Consider the following 14,786-nt stretch of genomic DNA (forward strand, 5'->3'; position numbering starts at 1 on the left):
GTGGGGCAGGTGTATTGGAGTCCCCTACTGAGGTAGGGGGGCTCCAATTCACTCAATCCCCCCCACCCTTCTGAAAACAGCCAGCACTGGTGGAGAGCTGTGGCCATTGCTATGGGAACCTGGCTGCAAGCTCCCAGCCCGCAGCTAGATTCCCCTCCCCCTGGAGCCAACAGTGAACTTCTGTTTGGTCTGGGGTAATGTTGTAACTCAGGACACTTCATAGGTATTGTTCTGAGTAGCTGGAAGCTGCACTTCTATCTGCACCCCTGGTGTAACATACACCAGCAACATGTCTCCTTTTATTCTTTCTCTTACCTGGGGCAAAGTTGTCTCAGTTCAGAGGTTTGTCTTTTGTCCACTACATTTTTTACATTGCTGTAATGCCAGTTACACCAATATAAACATTTAGTCTGTCCCAGCCCCAAATACACAAGTGGAAATGTCACCTTTGGGAAGTATATTGTGCACAGAAACATGCCCAGTAGCAATTTGCTTGTTTTTTACTATATTAACAAGAAATAAACTTGAGCAAGCTCAACACTAAGTGTATGGACAGGCCAGCATTGAGGGGGGAAACGTACAGTCTTGGAAAATCTGGTGAGAAGAGGAGTGAACAAGCATTCCAGTAACTGATTTAAGACCCTGATGGCTTTCAATTACTGATGAGTTTGAAATAAAACAATAAAACATGAACTAATCTAGCCCAATAAACCTTTCCACTAATATCCAAATGCAACAAGAATGACAAAAGTAAATTGATGACTGTTGTTCTTAAAAACCAATAGATTTATTCACAAAGATAGATCAAAGTAAATGTAAAACTAAGAAATTATGCATGATCATATATCAAGACAGTTATTAATAGCAGTGTGTAATAAAAATATAACAAAATACTGAAAAGTGAGCAGACATGCAATATTCTAGGAAACAGTTATACACATTAAAAATAGTTATTTGTCAGCTATACTGCTACCATTTCTGTCCTTTGCTAGCCAAATGTTTGTAACACACAGAGGTATGTGTAGCTATCCTGCACAGAAAAAGTGTCTGGAGACTTTCTCCGATAGCTTAATTGTTTGAGAGATCTTCGCACCAGTAAGATAGTATCTGAAAACAGACTCACCTGAGTAAAAAACGATCCGTTCATCTGTTCCTGTAAGGCTTGCTTCAATTGGTTCACATCCTTTTCCAATTTCAGATATGCATTCCAGGCATTTTCCATTTCCTGTTGGCAAAGAGAAAGACTAATGCAAACCTCAAAATAACCCATAATGCTTGGAAGTACTTTGGCCTTTTATCCAGTAAAGCAGATCAGCATATTCTTAAACTTTTACATGTGTATGTTTACACTCAAGAAAGAAATATTATTCTGTTCTGAACTCAGTGGAACTTCATATGAGCTTAAAGCTAATCATGAACTTCAAGCAGTGTACTGGATTAGAGCCAGAATGCTGTAGGCTGAGTCCACAATCTCCATCTAGAAAATTTAGAGCGTGGGTGTAAAAATCAAGTCCATGGCCCCTCCTACTACTCCCTCTCCCTGCTCACCTCTCCACCATGCTGAATACAGTGCACTCAGAATCCCCCTTCCTTCCCTCCCCCAATGCCACCCAGTCTGTGATAGTGCTGCAAGTGTCAGGATGCATCTACACGAGCAGTGGACTGTGCAACTGTTTCTGGTGTTACTGCACAGCAACATTTTCACATGGTTTTTTTCTGATGCTACTGCGCAGTAGCTTGTTACTACTGCACAGTAGGATCACATCACAGTTAGTGCCTCTCAGTGATACTGTGCAGTAGCAGTGAGGTGGGGGGGGAGGAGGAGGAAGGGCAAGGGAGGAGCCATGTGCTGGCCAGAATGGGCACTGCATACAGTGTAGGTATTAGAATATACATTTCATATGGTGCCTGCTCAAGCCAGTCTAGAATTTGCAGTATACAAGGTGTCCACTCTTGCATCTGTGGCATGGCAGAGTCCCAGACCAGGGGAGGGTGGGAGGGCAACACATGCAGAGTAGATCCTGGACCAGCTGGGGCAGGTGCTGCATCTGGCATGGCTCCCAGAGTGGATGCCACATAACACAGAACCTAGAGCACAAAGCCAGTTTGGTGGCATGAGGATCTGCTCAGACCCAGAGGCAGCATCAGGAGACAGTCAACAGGGCAGAGTAGGTCAGTTCTTTGGACATCCCTGATTTACAGCAATATGTCCACATGGAACGATCCAGCAGTTATTAAGGAGAAAACTCATGACCAAAGGAATCCTAACAATGACATGAATTCTTAAAAGCAGACAAGGTTCTTTGGGTAGATCTTTTATTAGACCAACTAAATAGTTGGAAAAAGCCACACATCCTAATTTTATGACCCGGTCCCTTCATTTAAATTCTGTACCAAAAAGAGACTGGACGAATTCTTGGAGGTAAGGTGCATCAGTAACTTCTCAGCATGAGAGTTAGGGGTACAGCCTCGGACTCAGAACTTCCAAGACCTTAAATCCTGGAGGCCTCAAGTGAAAGAGGAACAGTGAAAAAAAACAAACCCTGGTCATACCCAGGTCACTCTCCCTTTTGGCATCCACTCTCTGCCACTGTGAAACATATAATACTAGGCAAGATGGACCTATGGTCTGACCCAGTAAATGGTGATTCTTATGTACCAACAGGTATCTTGTTTAATGACAAACATTAATTAACAGCACACACTGTGCAATGGGCCAGGCTGGAAGAGCTGCAGTTTAAGACCGTTATTCAAAGCAGAAAACTGCATTATTTTTTTTTTTTATTATGTCCTGTACATTAGGTTTAACCCTCTATGTGAAAACTAACTATTTTACTGTAGCTGGAACTTAATTTAATATTTCTTTGGAGGCACCATATACATACGGTTGATACTTTAGATATTTCAGCCCGAATATGAATGAGATCCTCTTGCAAAAGTCTCTGCTGGTAAGAAATTTTTTCTGTGTGTTGTGGCTGGTCTTTATACTGCTCCATCTGTCTATGTAAAACCTCTAATACAGATTCCAACTGGTCCTAAAGAAAAAGTAAAACAGCAGTAAACAAGCAACATTTGTACAAGTTTTCACTGATTTACCAATGAGAATATAAAAAATTCTGTCTACTTAAAGTCTTTCTTTATACCTTACTTTAAACAAGGATCAGAGATTTGCCTTTATGAGACCAAAGATAGAAACTAAACATTACAAACTTGGTAATATCTATGATAAACAAGGTTATGGCACTCTTTCTATTACAAATCCTTGTTTAAACATTCATACCTTTCCAAAACAATAACCAAAAGGGATGAACCTTTTCAAGTATAGTCTCTGTGCAATGATTGCCGTTTCTGGAGAGAAAAATCCCTGTCACCATTTCTTGAATATGCTCTTTTCCAAATAAGATAGAAAGGGTGCTTGTAAACATGATAGGGGTTTGGTTCTTAGGGCTGAATTCTGTCCCCCCTAAATTGAAATGGTGGGTTTTTAATTGAAACCCACCATTTCAATGTAGGTGTTTCCATCGCTGGTATGGTGAAAGGCCCAATCCTTTTTTTCCCCTGGCAGAGCCTGCCTGCAGCCAGGAGGCAAGCTGCCAGCTGGCTTAGCAGTCCCTGAGCTGTGAGGGGCCCCAGTCCTTCCCTCCACAGTGGCAGTGCTGTCCCAGGGCCACCATGGTGGGCTGCGAACGGGCTGGGTGCTGCCCCAGCTCAAAGGCAGCACCTAGCTCGATCCAATCTTTCCTGACTCCGAGATGGGGCAGCACCTGGCCTGCTAGTTTCCCTCCCGGGTGGCCCCAGGGAACACTACAATCGTGGAGGAAAGGACCAGGCCCCTCTGCAGCTCAGGAGATACTTGGCCCACTGGTAGCTCGCCCCCTGGCCATGGGAGAAGCCGGCAGGCTCCACCAAAAAAAAGGATCGGGCCTCTCGCTGCTTCTGTCTTCAGCAGGCACCTACTGAAGGCAGAAGTGATGAGGGGCCTGATCCTTTCTTCCTGCAAAGCCTGCCCATCTTTCCCATGGCCGTAGGGCAAGCTGACTAATAGATACAATGCCTCATTGCAAACTAAACTACAACAGGATGTAGTTTAGTTTGCAATGATGGAAACTCATTTAAAACCCTCAAAACTCCTGCACATGTACTGTGTGATGCCATTAAGCCACACAGTGACATTTTCATCACATGTACATGGTAATGGCATCACGTATACAAGCGCTCAAAGTGCATAATTTATTATTCACTAGAATAGCTAAAGCAATCAAATAACTCATTACAACATTTTCTATTGAGCTTTAACTTAAAAAAAAAAAATCTAGCGTTGGTCTATTTGCATAAGAGCTCCACTGAAAACTGAAAGAGGGCACCAGTTTCTATTCAGAAGAGATTTTTCTCAATTGTCTCTGAATTCTTCAGGGCTTTGGTTTTGTGAGGGCTTTTTTGTTTGTTTTATTAAAATATGCTAATATAAGTTTCAAAGCCAGTAACATAAAATTAGTTTTACATACAAACAAGAAACTTAATATTTACATTTTGAATTCTGACTGGGAATGATATGGAGGCAGGAAAGGGCAGGAGAATGAAGAAGCTAGCCAAAACGCCAAAATAGTAAATGCAACCATGGAGATCTTGAATCCTGAATCTTCATGTAGATTTGTGCCTTTCCTCCTTGTCCTCTCCTGCCCCACAATTTTTTGTCTTATACCTACTGCTACCACAACATACAAGCTACAATGTATTTAAATATGTTTCTTGCTATTGTGAATTTTTAATAGTGCTGTGTGTGTTAATGCTGCTTGCCTGTCTGATAAGACTTCTGAGCCTCCTACCACAGTCATGTTAAAAAGAAAAAACAAGACTATTATGAAAAAGCATATTTTCTCCAAAGAGAATAATGAAAATCTGATGCAATCTATTTTTCTGAAAAGCTGGAGTGACCTCTCCAGAGCACAAAAGCCTGGGCAGTGTATATGGAGACACTGGGTTGCCCACACACCGGTGTGTCCCCCCTCGGCCTTGCTGGTTTAATCCAAATGAAAGGCAGGTGCCAGCATATATGGAACTGGCTTAGCTGCAGTTGCTGCTGGAGCAAAGGAGATCATCTATTTGTCTTCTAACAGGGCTCCACTCCTAGGCTGGCTGCCAACCAGGGTTAAAGGTCACATTACACTTAGACTGGTCTAGTAAACCTAGATCAATCTAAGCCTATAACCATACAGAAGTTTGGTATGCATAGATCAGTCTAAAAATGGTGCAAGCAACCTAAAATAGACCTCATCCAAGGTGTGCTCAATTGAGATTGATTCAGTATAGACCAATGTATCAAACTTCTGTACTAGTTCAAAGAGCCCCGTCTACCTCATCATGGAGTGTACCTCACTTCTATAAGCTTCTGGTGGCATTTCCACTGCCAGGGGTAAGTAAGGCTAGTAACCCCCTCTAAGGAGTTCTTGTGCCTGAAGTCATTGGCACTAGAGAGGGTCCTGGGTTATTTAACTGCCACCCAGCACTTTGCATTAACAGTCACAGCTAGCAGGTAGATCTGACTTGACCTGCCCTTTACAGAAAGTCACATAAAAATAAATGGGGATAGTTTTAAAATGCACACTGTTACAGCTTTTCAAATGCACATGCCAAATTATATTCAAAATGAAATATATCTATTCCACTCTCTAATAAAACAATGTTCATAATGTCCAAAAAGAACGATTAAGATACTTGCACAACATAATAATTTGGTAAGAAACTGGTAAAAAAATTACTACTACTGCATTATACATAAAAACATTCAATTTAATTTACTTTATTTTCCTTAAGAGTTCTTATTTTGTCTTCCAAGTCCTGTAGAATTTTGTCCTGTTCACAGAAAACGCTTAGCTTGACCTATAACAGAAAACCAATATTTAGATTATACTGAAAATCAAGTAAATTTTCATTGAAAGACTTGAGATTTTATTTGGATAGAGATAATAGTTACAGTGTAATGGAAACAGACAAATGTTAAAACAGCCATGATAAGATTTTGAAGTGATTATTTCATACTTACATCAATATCACTTTCTGCAATCTTGACAGGTTTTGTACTTCGTTTTTTTAGTGTATCATACCCCGTCACCTAAGAATAGGTTTTAAAAATATGAGTGGCTGATGGCAAATTAAAACAACTGTGTTTCAATAATACAGATTTTTGTTGAATGCTCAAGGCCATCAACAGTAAAAATAAATATTCAAAGTTTTATCATTTAATAGAAGAGATTTTAGTTAAATTCTAAGTATTATAATTATATGAAACAGTAATATAATTTTCTTAACATGAACATAAAGGACTCCAGAATTATTGCAAAAAGGTTTGTCATAAAAAAATTATTTGAAAAGATCATAATGGTAAATTAATCTCCAATCCAAAAAAGATTACCAATTAGTTAAGAGGCTATTTAATCATTTTGGCAATAGTGTAAGAATTATAAGTAAAGATAACATAGATCCTATTTGTTGTTTCATGCAACATAGTGCCCCTGTTGTACAAAAGACATAATACACGAGTACTCTCTCTGAAGTTAATGGGACTGTTCATGTTCTTTAAACATAAGCGTAAGCGTCTGCAGAATATAGGCCTAGCTGACTAAAAAATATGCCTTTTATACAAGATACGACATTTAGTCTGGGGCAGGATTCAGGAGCCAGATACAATGTGCTTTATTTTTGCTACTGCTTTTCTTTTCTAGTACATTTTCTTTTATTCTAATAATCGCTAGCTCCAATATGTAACTTCTGGAAAAGAAAGAAGATAATCCTTTAAAATCAACAACGATCAACTATACTCTCAACTTTTGTGGTAGATTGTTAGGACAGTATTGTGACTAGGAATGGGTGTGAGCATGGCACCAGCCCCAGGCACCAACTTAAAGGGGCCGCAAGATTTGTGTTTACCATCACTGACAGCTTGGTTGCTACTGTATTGCCCCCGGCCCCAAAACTGCATGTTATGACTGAGTTAGGGTGGAGGCACAGTCATTTAGTCAACTCCCAGGCTGCACCTCACCTGTTCTATGGACAGACAGAAAACTAAGGGTTTTACAACTGGCAATCAATTTCTCTTCATGGTCCCTAAATTCTTTTAGAAAATACAATTTAATGAAATAACCTAATATTACTAGATTGTAGCTACTTGTAAAGCAAATAGTATCCAGTCAAAGAATTTCCCTATATTGACTTTTTGCTTCTTTTTCATACACACTAATAAAGTTTAAAGAAAAGTTATGTCATTACTTATCCATGGGAATCAATTTTCTAAACTAAAACATGACTGCCGGCATCTGCATCCCCATATATACTTTGTTTAATGACTTAACTGGGTTCTTAAGACATCACTGCATAGGTGTGTTTTTGCTACAATAACAGTCATCACAGCAGATGAATCCTGGGAAGTTCCTCAGACTGCCATTTACCATTATTTTAGAAAAAGCTCTTTTTACATGGGACCCTCAATTACTATTCTAGTCTTAAAATAGGAGAGATTCAGATATTATTCATGTCTGTGTGTCTACCTCTCTGTTTTCAAAGACGCCATGCATATTTATCAAATGAATTCATTAAATGTTTGTTATTTCCATCACCAAATATAGAAACTGGTTTAAATTTGTATAGAATTTTCAACATCATCCGTCCAACAATACAATGTTTTACTTTGGATTTTATTTTCTTTTTAAAAATGTTAATACAAGTAATTTAGCATTATTATTTGTAAATAGTGACTCACATTTTAAGAATATGGAATCATTTACTTAAACATAAATATAACCACTTCCAAGTACTAAATGTGTTCATTTAGTAATCTGTAAGCTGGTAGGATGGGAAAACTTCTACCAAAGCACCAAAATCAGCAACAACAAAAAATACTGTAGCTACTTGGCTATAATTTAGAACGAATTATGTAATCAAATGTAATAAGTTATCTTAACTTTAAAGCAGTGAAAATGAAAACATAATATTAAGTTCAGCATGCTTTCACATTTTCGTAATTACATAAAGGAGTGACTACTTAATACAATCATTCATTGTCAACACATGAGAGGATGAATCCAAGCATTGAGATCAGCCATAATTTTGCATACAGCCTCAAAAAAAAAAAAACCTTACAGGAAGCTCTGCTGTATATATCATGAGACACCTGTGGAAGCTAGGGTATGCAGACATTGACTGCTGCTTGGAAAAGCAATGGAATGATCACATTTCAGAGACAAGCAGTCTTACATTTATACTGGACAGTAAACCTTGTGCTGAGTTCTTTAGCACTTTGTAAACCATGTTGATCACAGGTCCATTATTTTTTATCTGTTTCAAACAAAAGTTTAGTCACCACGTCTTATAAAAAATATGACATCCCCAAACCCCATGAACAATGACAATACAAAGGTAACAGATGTTGGGTCTATCTGTAAAGCTGGTATTTTAAGGAGAAGGCAGGTACTACAGCAGACTTGTTATTGCTTATTACCCCTTCACTGAACAAGGAGTAGTAACATGTGGAGAACTTCTGTTACTTCCTGACTGTTAGGGAACATGGAGTCACAATCTTCAATCCCTGCATTTCTACCATATCACCAATTTAAATTTAAAATAAAAAACTCAAATATTTTAAGGGATAATTCAGTTCAAAATCTACAGCACCTGATACTTGGCAACATCATAATATAAAAAGCAGGAGTATCATCATAACAAATATAAGATTGGAGCAATGTAAACTGAGTTTTTCAACTCTCTGTAATTTGGGTTTTCCAGAATCACCTCTCTTGCACAAAGACTATGATGCTGAATTAATTATATCATCCAATATTTATATTTTAAATACCATGGCAATGCACCAAGGCATTGGTTAATGCTGCATTATACAACTCCTTGATACTAACATCAGAAATAGTTTCCTGGATACAATATTTTAAAAATGTCAATAAACAAAGATAGACCAATGAAGGAAGGTGATAGCACAGTAGGACAAAAAGAAAAAAGATTTCTTTGGGGTCAAATTATTACTTAAATGATGCTGTCCTGCACTTAATAATTAAGTTATCCATTTTGATGTTGTCATATAAGAACCATGAAGAAAAATGGATTGCAGGTTTGGAGACTGGGAGCCAATGGAGTGAAATGAAGACTAAGACTGGACAAGGAGCTAGGGCAAGGGAAGGTAAGACTGAGATCCATGATCTCATACTATTTCCCCACAGTATCCTGGCTTCATTCAGTGCACATAAGGACATGCTTGATGGATAAAGCAGGGCTGTATAACAAAGGACACTGTTGTTCCCTACCCCTACAGGACTTGACAGATATGAAGTGAACAAAGCCAGAAACAGCAGGAAGAAAAGCATGGTCTTGTGGTTTAGGTATGGGGTTGGCAACATATGGTCTGTGGGCCATAGCTAGTCCATGGAGCCACTGGTTCTGGTTTGAAGGCCTAGAAGGCTTTGCCAAACTTTTGTTTCAGTTGTTGACTGCTGCCATGGAGATGTGAAATCTAATCCATCCTCTACCACAATTTCCAAGTGATACAGGCGAAAGCATTTATAAAGAACTCCTCCTAAATGGTCACAAATTACATATTATTTTCTGGATTCTTAGTCTGGGAGGCAGATCTGAATAAATGCTGTGCACTCCCCACTTGAACAGAGTCCCAGGGACAGCTGTGCTCTGAATGCATCAAGTGTTGTATAATATGTGCTCTAAAAGTAATCAGGTACTACCCATCTCAAACTGGGACTCCAATTAGGATATACTTTTCACCTTTGTTTCTATACCTTCGTCTCCTATGTGCAAGGTAACACCAACAACATCCTCATATCACAGGGTGACTATCTATTTTCCAATTTCCATGTTTAACACTTAACAAACCAAATTATTTTAGATGTAGTGCAGTGAAGGGTGCAATACATAACTACTCCTTGGGGACTTGAAGCCACTGTACTACATCACTGTGAGCTATGATGACCATACATCCAGGTTTGGTTGGGACAGTCCCAGATTTCACAGGCTCTCCTGGCCAGTTGGTGAAAATTGAAACAGAAGTCCCAGAGTCAGCCATCTAACATGAACCCTTCTTTCTCTACTGACTGTACTGTGCATGCGCGTGGCGCAGCAGAAACAGCCTGAGGGAAAACAGTGCCCTAGATTAACTTGTACTTTGCCCCCCACCACACTTCCTAGTAATCCCATTGGTGCCCCTTCCCTAAGTCAGCAGCACTACTGCAGACAGAGGCAGGCAGCCAGGGCATGTGCTGCAAGAAGGCAGAATGGCATGGTGCACCAGGCAGGTGGCTGGGCAGGCACTGCTGCAGCTGTGCAGGAGCAAAGCAGGTAGACTGAAGCAGGTGCCACCCTGCCAAACTTGTCCAGCCTGGCCCCATCAGGAGAGCACCAGCTGGAGGCAAGGGATGGTCTGGGAACTGCTCCACTTTGCCTTTCTTGCTCCCGCACAGCAGCAGTACACCATGCCACTCCACCTTCACTTGAAATACTGTCTCAGATTTCCTTAAAGATAATATGGTCACCATCCTGTGAGCAGATTAAGAATGAAGGACAAAGAGTCGGAGTTAATTCTTGCCATTAGGGTATCCAAGGCAGACTTACTAGAAGCTTTGGGATGGGGAACGATACAGGGAAGCACATCCTGAGGCTGTGGGGGAGAAGGTGGGGAAGGAGAGGCTGCGGGGGTGGAGGGAGGCAGAGGCTGTGGAGGGGTGAGGAGACAGGAAGCAGAGGCTAAGGTATAGGGAGGCTAGAGGCAGGGCTCAAGCCCCCTGCCTGTCCCCCACTACCCACCTCCGCCCCACCACTACTTTCCTCACTGCAGCAGTTGGGGGATGGAGTTTAAAACAAACCTCTAATAATTAGATGTATAATAATATTAATACTATATAATATTATAACACATTTAGAAAGTTTCCACGTATAGAATCTAATTATTAGGGGGTCATTTTGGATTTAGGTAAATACAATATTTCACAGATATTTATCTTCACAACGTTCCTGTGAACGTAGCTAGTGCTCTTTATCCCTTCTTACACAAATGGAAAATCCAGATACAGACAGTTTAAAGAGTAATTGGTAAAAAGTATCAACCAAGTTTAAGGTGCCCAACTTGAAATGCCTACAACTCTATTCTTCAGAAAATTTAGTGGTTTCACTGTTATTTATGTTCCAAACATGGCTCCCCCTGACTTGCAAGTATTTGGCATTCTGCAAAGCTGGCCTCACCCACTCAAATTGGATGCTAGGAAATGAGGATCACATGATTCGTGACAAAGAGAGGAAGCTTTGATTTGAATGATTTAAGTGATTTGTTCAATATCACATAGGAACTCTGGTCGAGGTGGGGATAGAATCCAGTGCTCCAGGGCAGCATTCCAATAAGATCATCCTTTCTCTTTCTGCAATGCATTTTTTCCACAGTGTCTTGCTGAAAAATAGCCGAACCCTTTAACCTAATGAACTTTAAAACATATCTGCTTGAATGGTTGGTTTGGAAAGTTATAAACAACTAAAGAAGTTTTAAAATGGGGATCACTGATCAAGCTTAACTACAGGTAGTGCTACAAGCTTCACCACATATAGCAAGATGGGAGAGTGTTCATCAGCAGCTTACACTGAGCTTCTCATACTGGCTGCCCACATGCAGCTCCCACTGACAGCCAAGAAATTATCTACACACAAACAATGGGGGTAATTAGGCTTCAGATTTTATTCTATTTTCAGACTTATTTATAGTTTATATACAGTGGGCATGTCTACACATTCATTCATTCATGTGCAGTAGTTACTGCACATTTAGTTTAGTACTTGCTTAATGAAGTACTAACTAAAAGCACAGTAACTACAGTTACGGTGCAGTAGCATGTTAGCACGGTTTTTGCCTAGCATGCTACTGCTCAGTGTTATTCTGTTCCTGCACATGAAGCATCTTGTGTACACATGCCCAGTGAGAATTACTTCATGCCAAAGAGCCTCTAAGCTGCTGTGCTGAGCAGAATGGTTACAGATGTCTTTTGAAATGGATTTGCTAAAACCTGGCTTTCAGAAATCTAATTTGCTTTCAATTACCTGCGCTGCAAGGTGGATGTCTATTTTATTTTAGACACAGATTTTAATAGCTAGGGTTATAATGTTTCAGTGAACATCTGGAATACATGTAATATGATATCGGCAACTTGACACAACCAAAAATTTGAGATCTCTCTTGGGGAAGATATGTCAATTAATTCAACTCACCACTGGATGCCACTATTGCTTGACACAAATGTTAGTGCAGTATTTCACTGGCAATGAAAAACTTGATTTTAAGAGAAGGAAGAACCTATAAAATAATATTTTATAGGCTGAACCTGGAAATTTTGATCAAATAAAATACCAGGTATGAGGAACAAAAGTGGATACTCATGAATTAAAGTGAGCCCTCCACAGTGTAGAACATTTTTAACTGAAATGAAAAAAAAATTCTTACATTGTTAAGGATGTGAATGCAAACTCTCACCAGCATGAGTAAGATCTGGACCTATTTTTCAGATTCACACTGTTCTTCACTGTACTAGTGTAGGAAGTTTCTGACCAGCAAACTGTTCAGTCATGTCATGAAATGGTTAGGAAAGCACCTCTTTACTTTTAAATGAACCAACAAGAATAATCTACGGAAGCAGCCAACAGGTTCTGCTTGGAGCTCTGTCTAATCTTTGGTAGTGAGTTACTTATTTATTTGATTTATATGCCACCCTAACTAAAGAAGGTTCATGGATGCTTACAATAAAGCTCACAAGGTATTTATACTTCATTCATTATGGTAGAAAAGCAGATAAGTGGTTGGCAATCTGCTACATTTCATGGGATGAATAGCTTGAAGAAGACAACTATAGTTTTGCATCTACCAAAATGCGAGTAAAGCACCACCACATTAATAATATGTATGCAACAGAAGGTTTCCAAATGTTCAACACATCACCCACTAAAAATAAAACCATGATAAATGTGTTTAGAATGTCAATATTATAGCAAAAGGCACCTGTTTTCTGATAATAATAAAGGGTTAAATAAATTTTGTCTTTTAACTCCAAAGATTCAGCTTTAATCTTATTACTACCATAATTCTGTAATAGGGAAATATTTTCAATTAATTTTGCTGTTTTTTTAAACCTTCAAAATAGAATTTATTACTTGGCTCCATTTTCAAGTTAAACTACAAAGAAATTTAATGCAACAAGCAAATTTTCTAATTGTATAGTTTCATATTATAATTAGTTCTCTCAAAACACTTTCAATTCCAGCAATATTCAAAGTATATCAAAGGAGAATTCAACATTTTAGATTCTCAATAGGAAAGGGTTGTGAATGTGGCAGCTAGAAAGAACACATGCAGAAGACTGATGGTATGAAAAATACCAGAAATATTATTCCTATAAATATGCCCTACCTTTAGATCCAGATACTCCAAATCTTTCTTCAGCTGGAGGTAGGTATCATCAGCCTTCATTTAAGCATACAGGGGGAAAAAAAACAAAAACAAAAAAACAATGCTATGTATTCTAATCCTTACTTCTCAAATACTGGAAACTTTGCATTAAGTGAATACGTAAGTGAGAAAGAAAAGTCGCAAGTAGGAGAGATAGAATAAGCACATTTGCCTCACCAGCACATTGCTGCTTATGGTTAAATATAAAATGGGCAAAGTATGTTCACAGAGAGCTTTACTACCTCTTATCCACTCTCCAAACAGAAATCTGACATTCCCCACCCCTCCTTATATAATATGCAGAGCTAAAAAAACACAGGTATGGCTTAAATGATTTTCTTAGGCATGACACAAAGTATTTGGCCAATACTGTATTTACTCACATTCCACCTGTACCTTTCCCTCAAAATCAGCCCTTCAAAATTAGGGTGCATATCTTAAGCAGGGAAACTGATTTTCTGAGCTGTAATGGAGGAATGGAAGCACAGATGGTAGCTGTAACACCTGCTATACTTCTCTCCCTGCTGGCCCCATAGGCGAGGGACACAAGTTGCACATAATGCAGTTTAAGTGATCAAAAACTGGTTTAAACCTGTAACAGAATAGAAGTTCAGTGCACTTAAACCACTTTCAAAATGGCCAAGACCAGTTTAAGATAAACCTGGCTGGGTGTAGTATCAGACTTAACTCACAGAATCATAGAAAAATAGGGCTGGAAGGCACCTCTGGGGGTCATCCAATCCAACCCCCTGCTCAAAGCAGGACCATCCTCAACTACATCATTCCAGCCAGCACTTTGTCAAGCCAGGACTTAACCACTTCCAAGAATGGAGATTCCAGCACTACTCTAAGCAACCTGTTCCAGTGCTTCACCACCCTCCTAGTGAGAAAGTTTTTCCTAAATATAAAACCCACACACGCTTAGGTTGCGTATGGCCAAGTGTGTACTTACGGTTGTCATGTGTGTATATTTTTTTTTATGAGGGCAAGATGGCCCCTGTTGTTCTGGCCAAGTGCCCTGCATGTGGAAATTTGAGGTCTTGCATTTGGACAAAATATGTAAAATCCTCTGGCCTGATTGGCCGGGGGGAACAAAGACTTTTCAGACAGACTAGTTACGAGAGACTGGAGTGTGGCACTCCCTGACTGGACAGGGCCAGGGGGATGTTATCTGGGGGGATACAAGGTGAGTTAGGCTGGTTTGGGGAGGTGGAGAAGTTGCTAGGGGCTGCTGAAGAGTAAAGTCTCCTCCAAGGGAGAAGGAATTTGTAGATAGCAAAAAAGAGGAAACTCC

At 39.6% G+C, this 14,786-nt stretch overlaps 1 protein-coding gene across 5 annotated transcripts in view; it reads right to left on the reverse strand.

Moving 5' to 3' along the window:
* Window positions 1–14,786, reverse strand: part of LOC109299123 (pleckstrin homology domain-containing family A member 7-like) — a 273,825-nt gene that overhangs the window by 30,361 nt on the left and 228,678 nt on the right. For 4 of the 5 annotated variants that reach the window (XM_019519653.1, XM_019519652.1, XM_019519656.1 and 1 more), the window contains 5 exons: window positions 13,454–13,507; window positions 6,044–6,112; window positions 5,800–5,880; window positions 2,886–3,035; window positions 1,124–1,225 (listed from right to left, as the gene is read on the reverse strand). In XM_019519653.1, the coding sequence (XP_019375198.1) occupies window positions 1,124–1,225; window positions 2,886–3,035; window positions 5,800–5,880; window positions 6,044–6,112; window positions 13,454–13,507 (456 nt within the window). The remainder of the gene's footprint in view (window positions 1–1,123; window positions 1,226–2,885; window positions 3,036–5,799; window positions 5,881–6,043; window positions 6,113–13,453; window positions 13,508–14,786) is intronic. The other variant, XM_019519657.1, reaches the window with a different exon arrangement.

This window comes from Gavialis gangeticus, unplaced genomic scaffold (assembly GCF_001723915.1).
Source record: "Gavialis gangeticus isolate Ggan-Ray unplaced genomic scaffold, GavGan_comp1, whole genome shotgun sequence".
NCBI classification, from domain to species: Eukaryota; Metazoa; Chordata; order Crocodylia; family Gavialidae; genus Gavialis; species Gavialis gangeticus.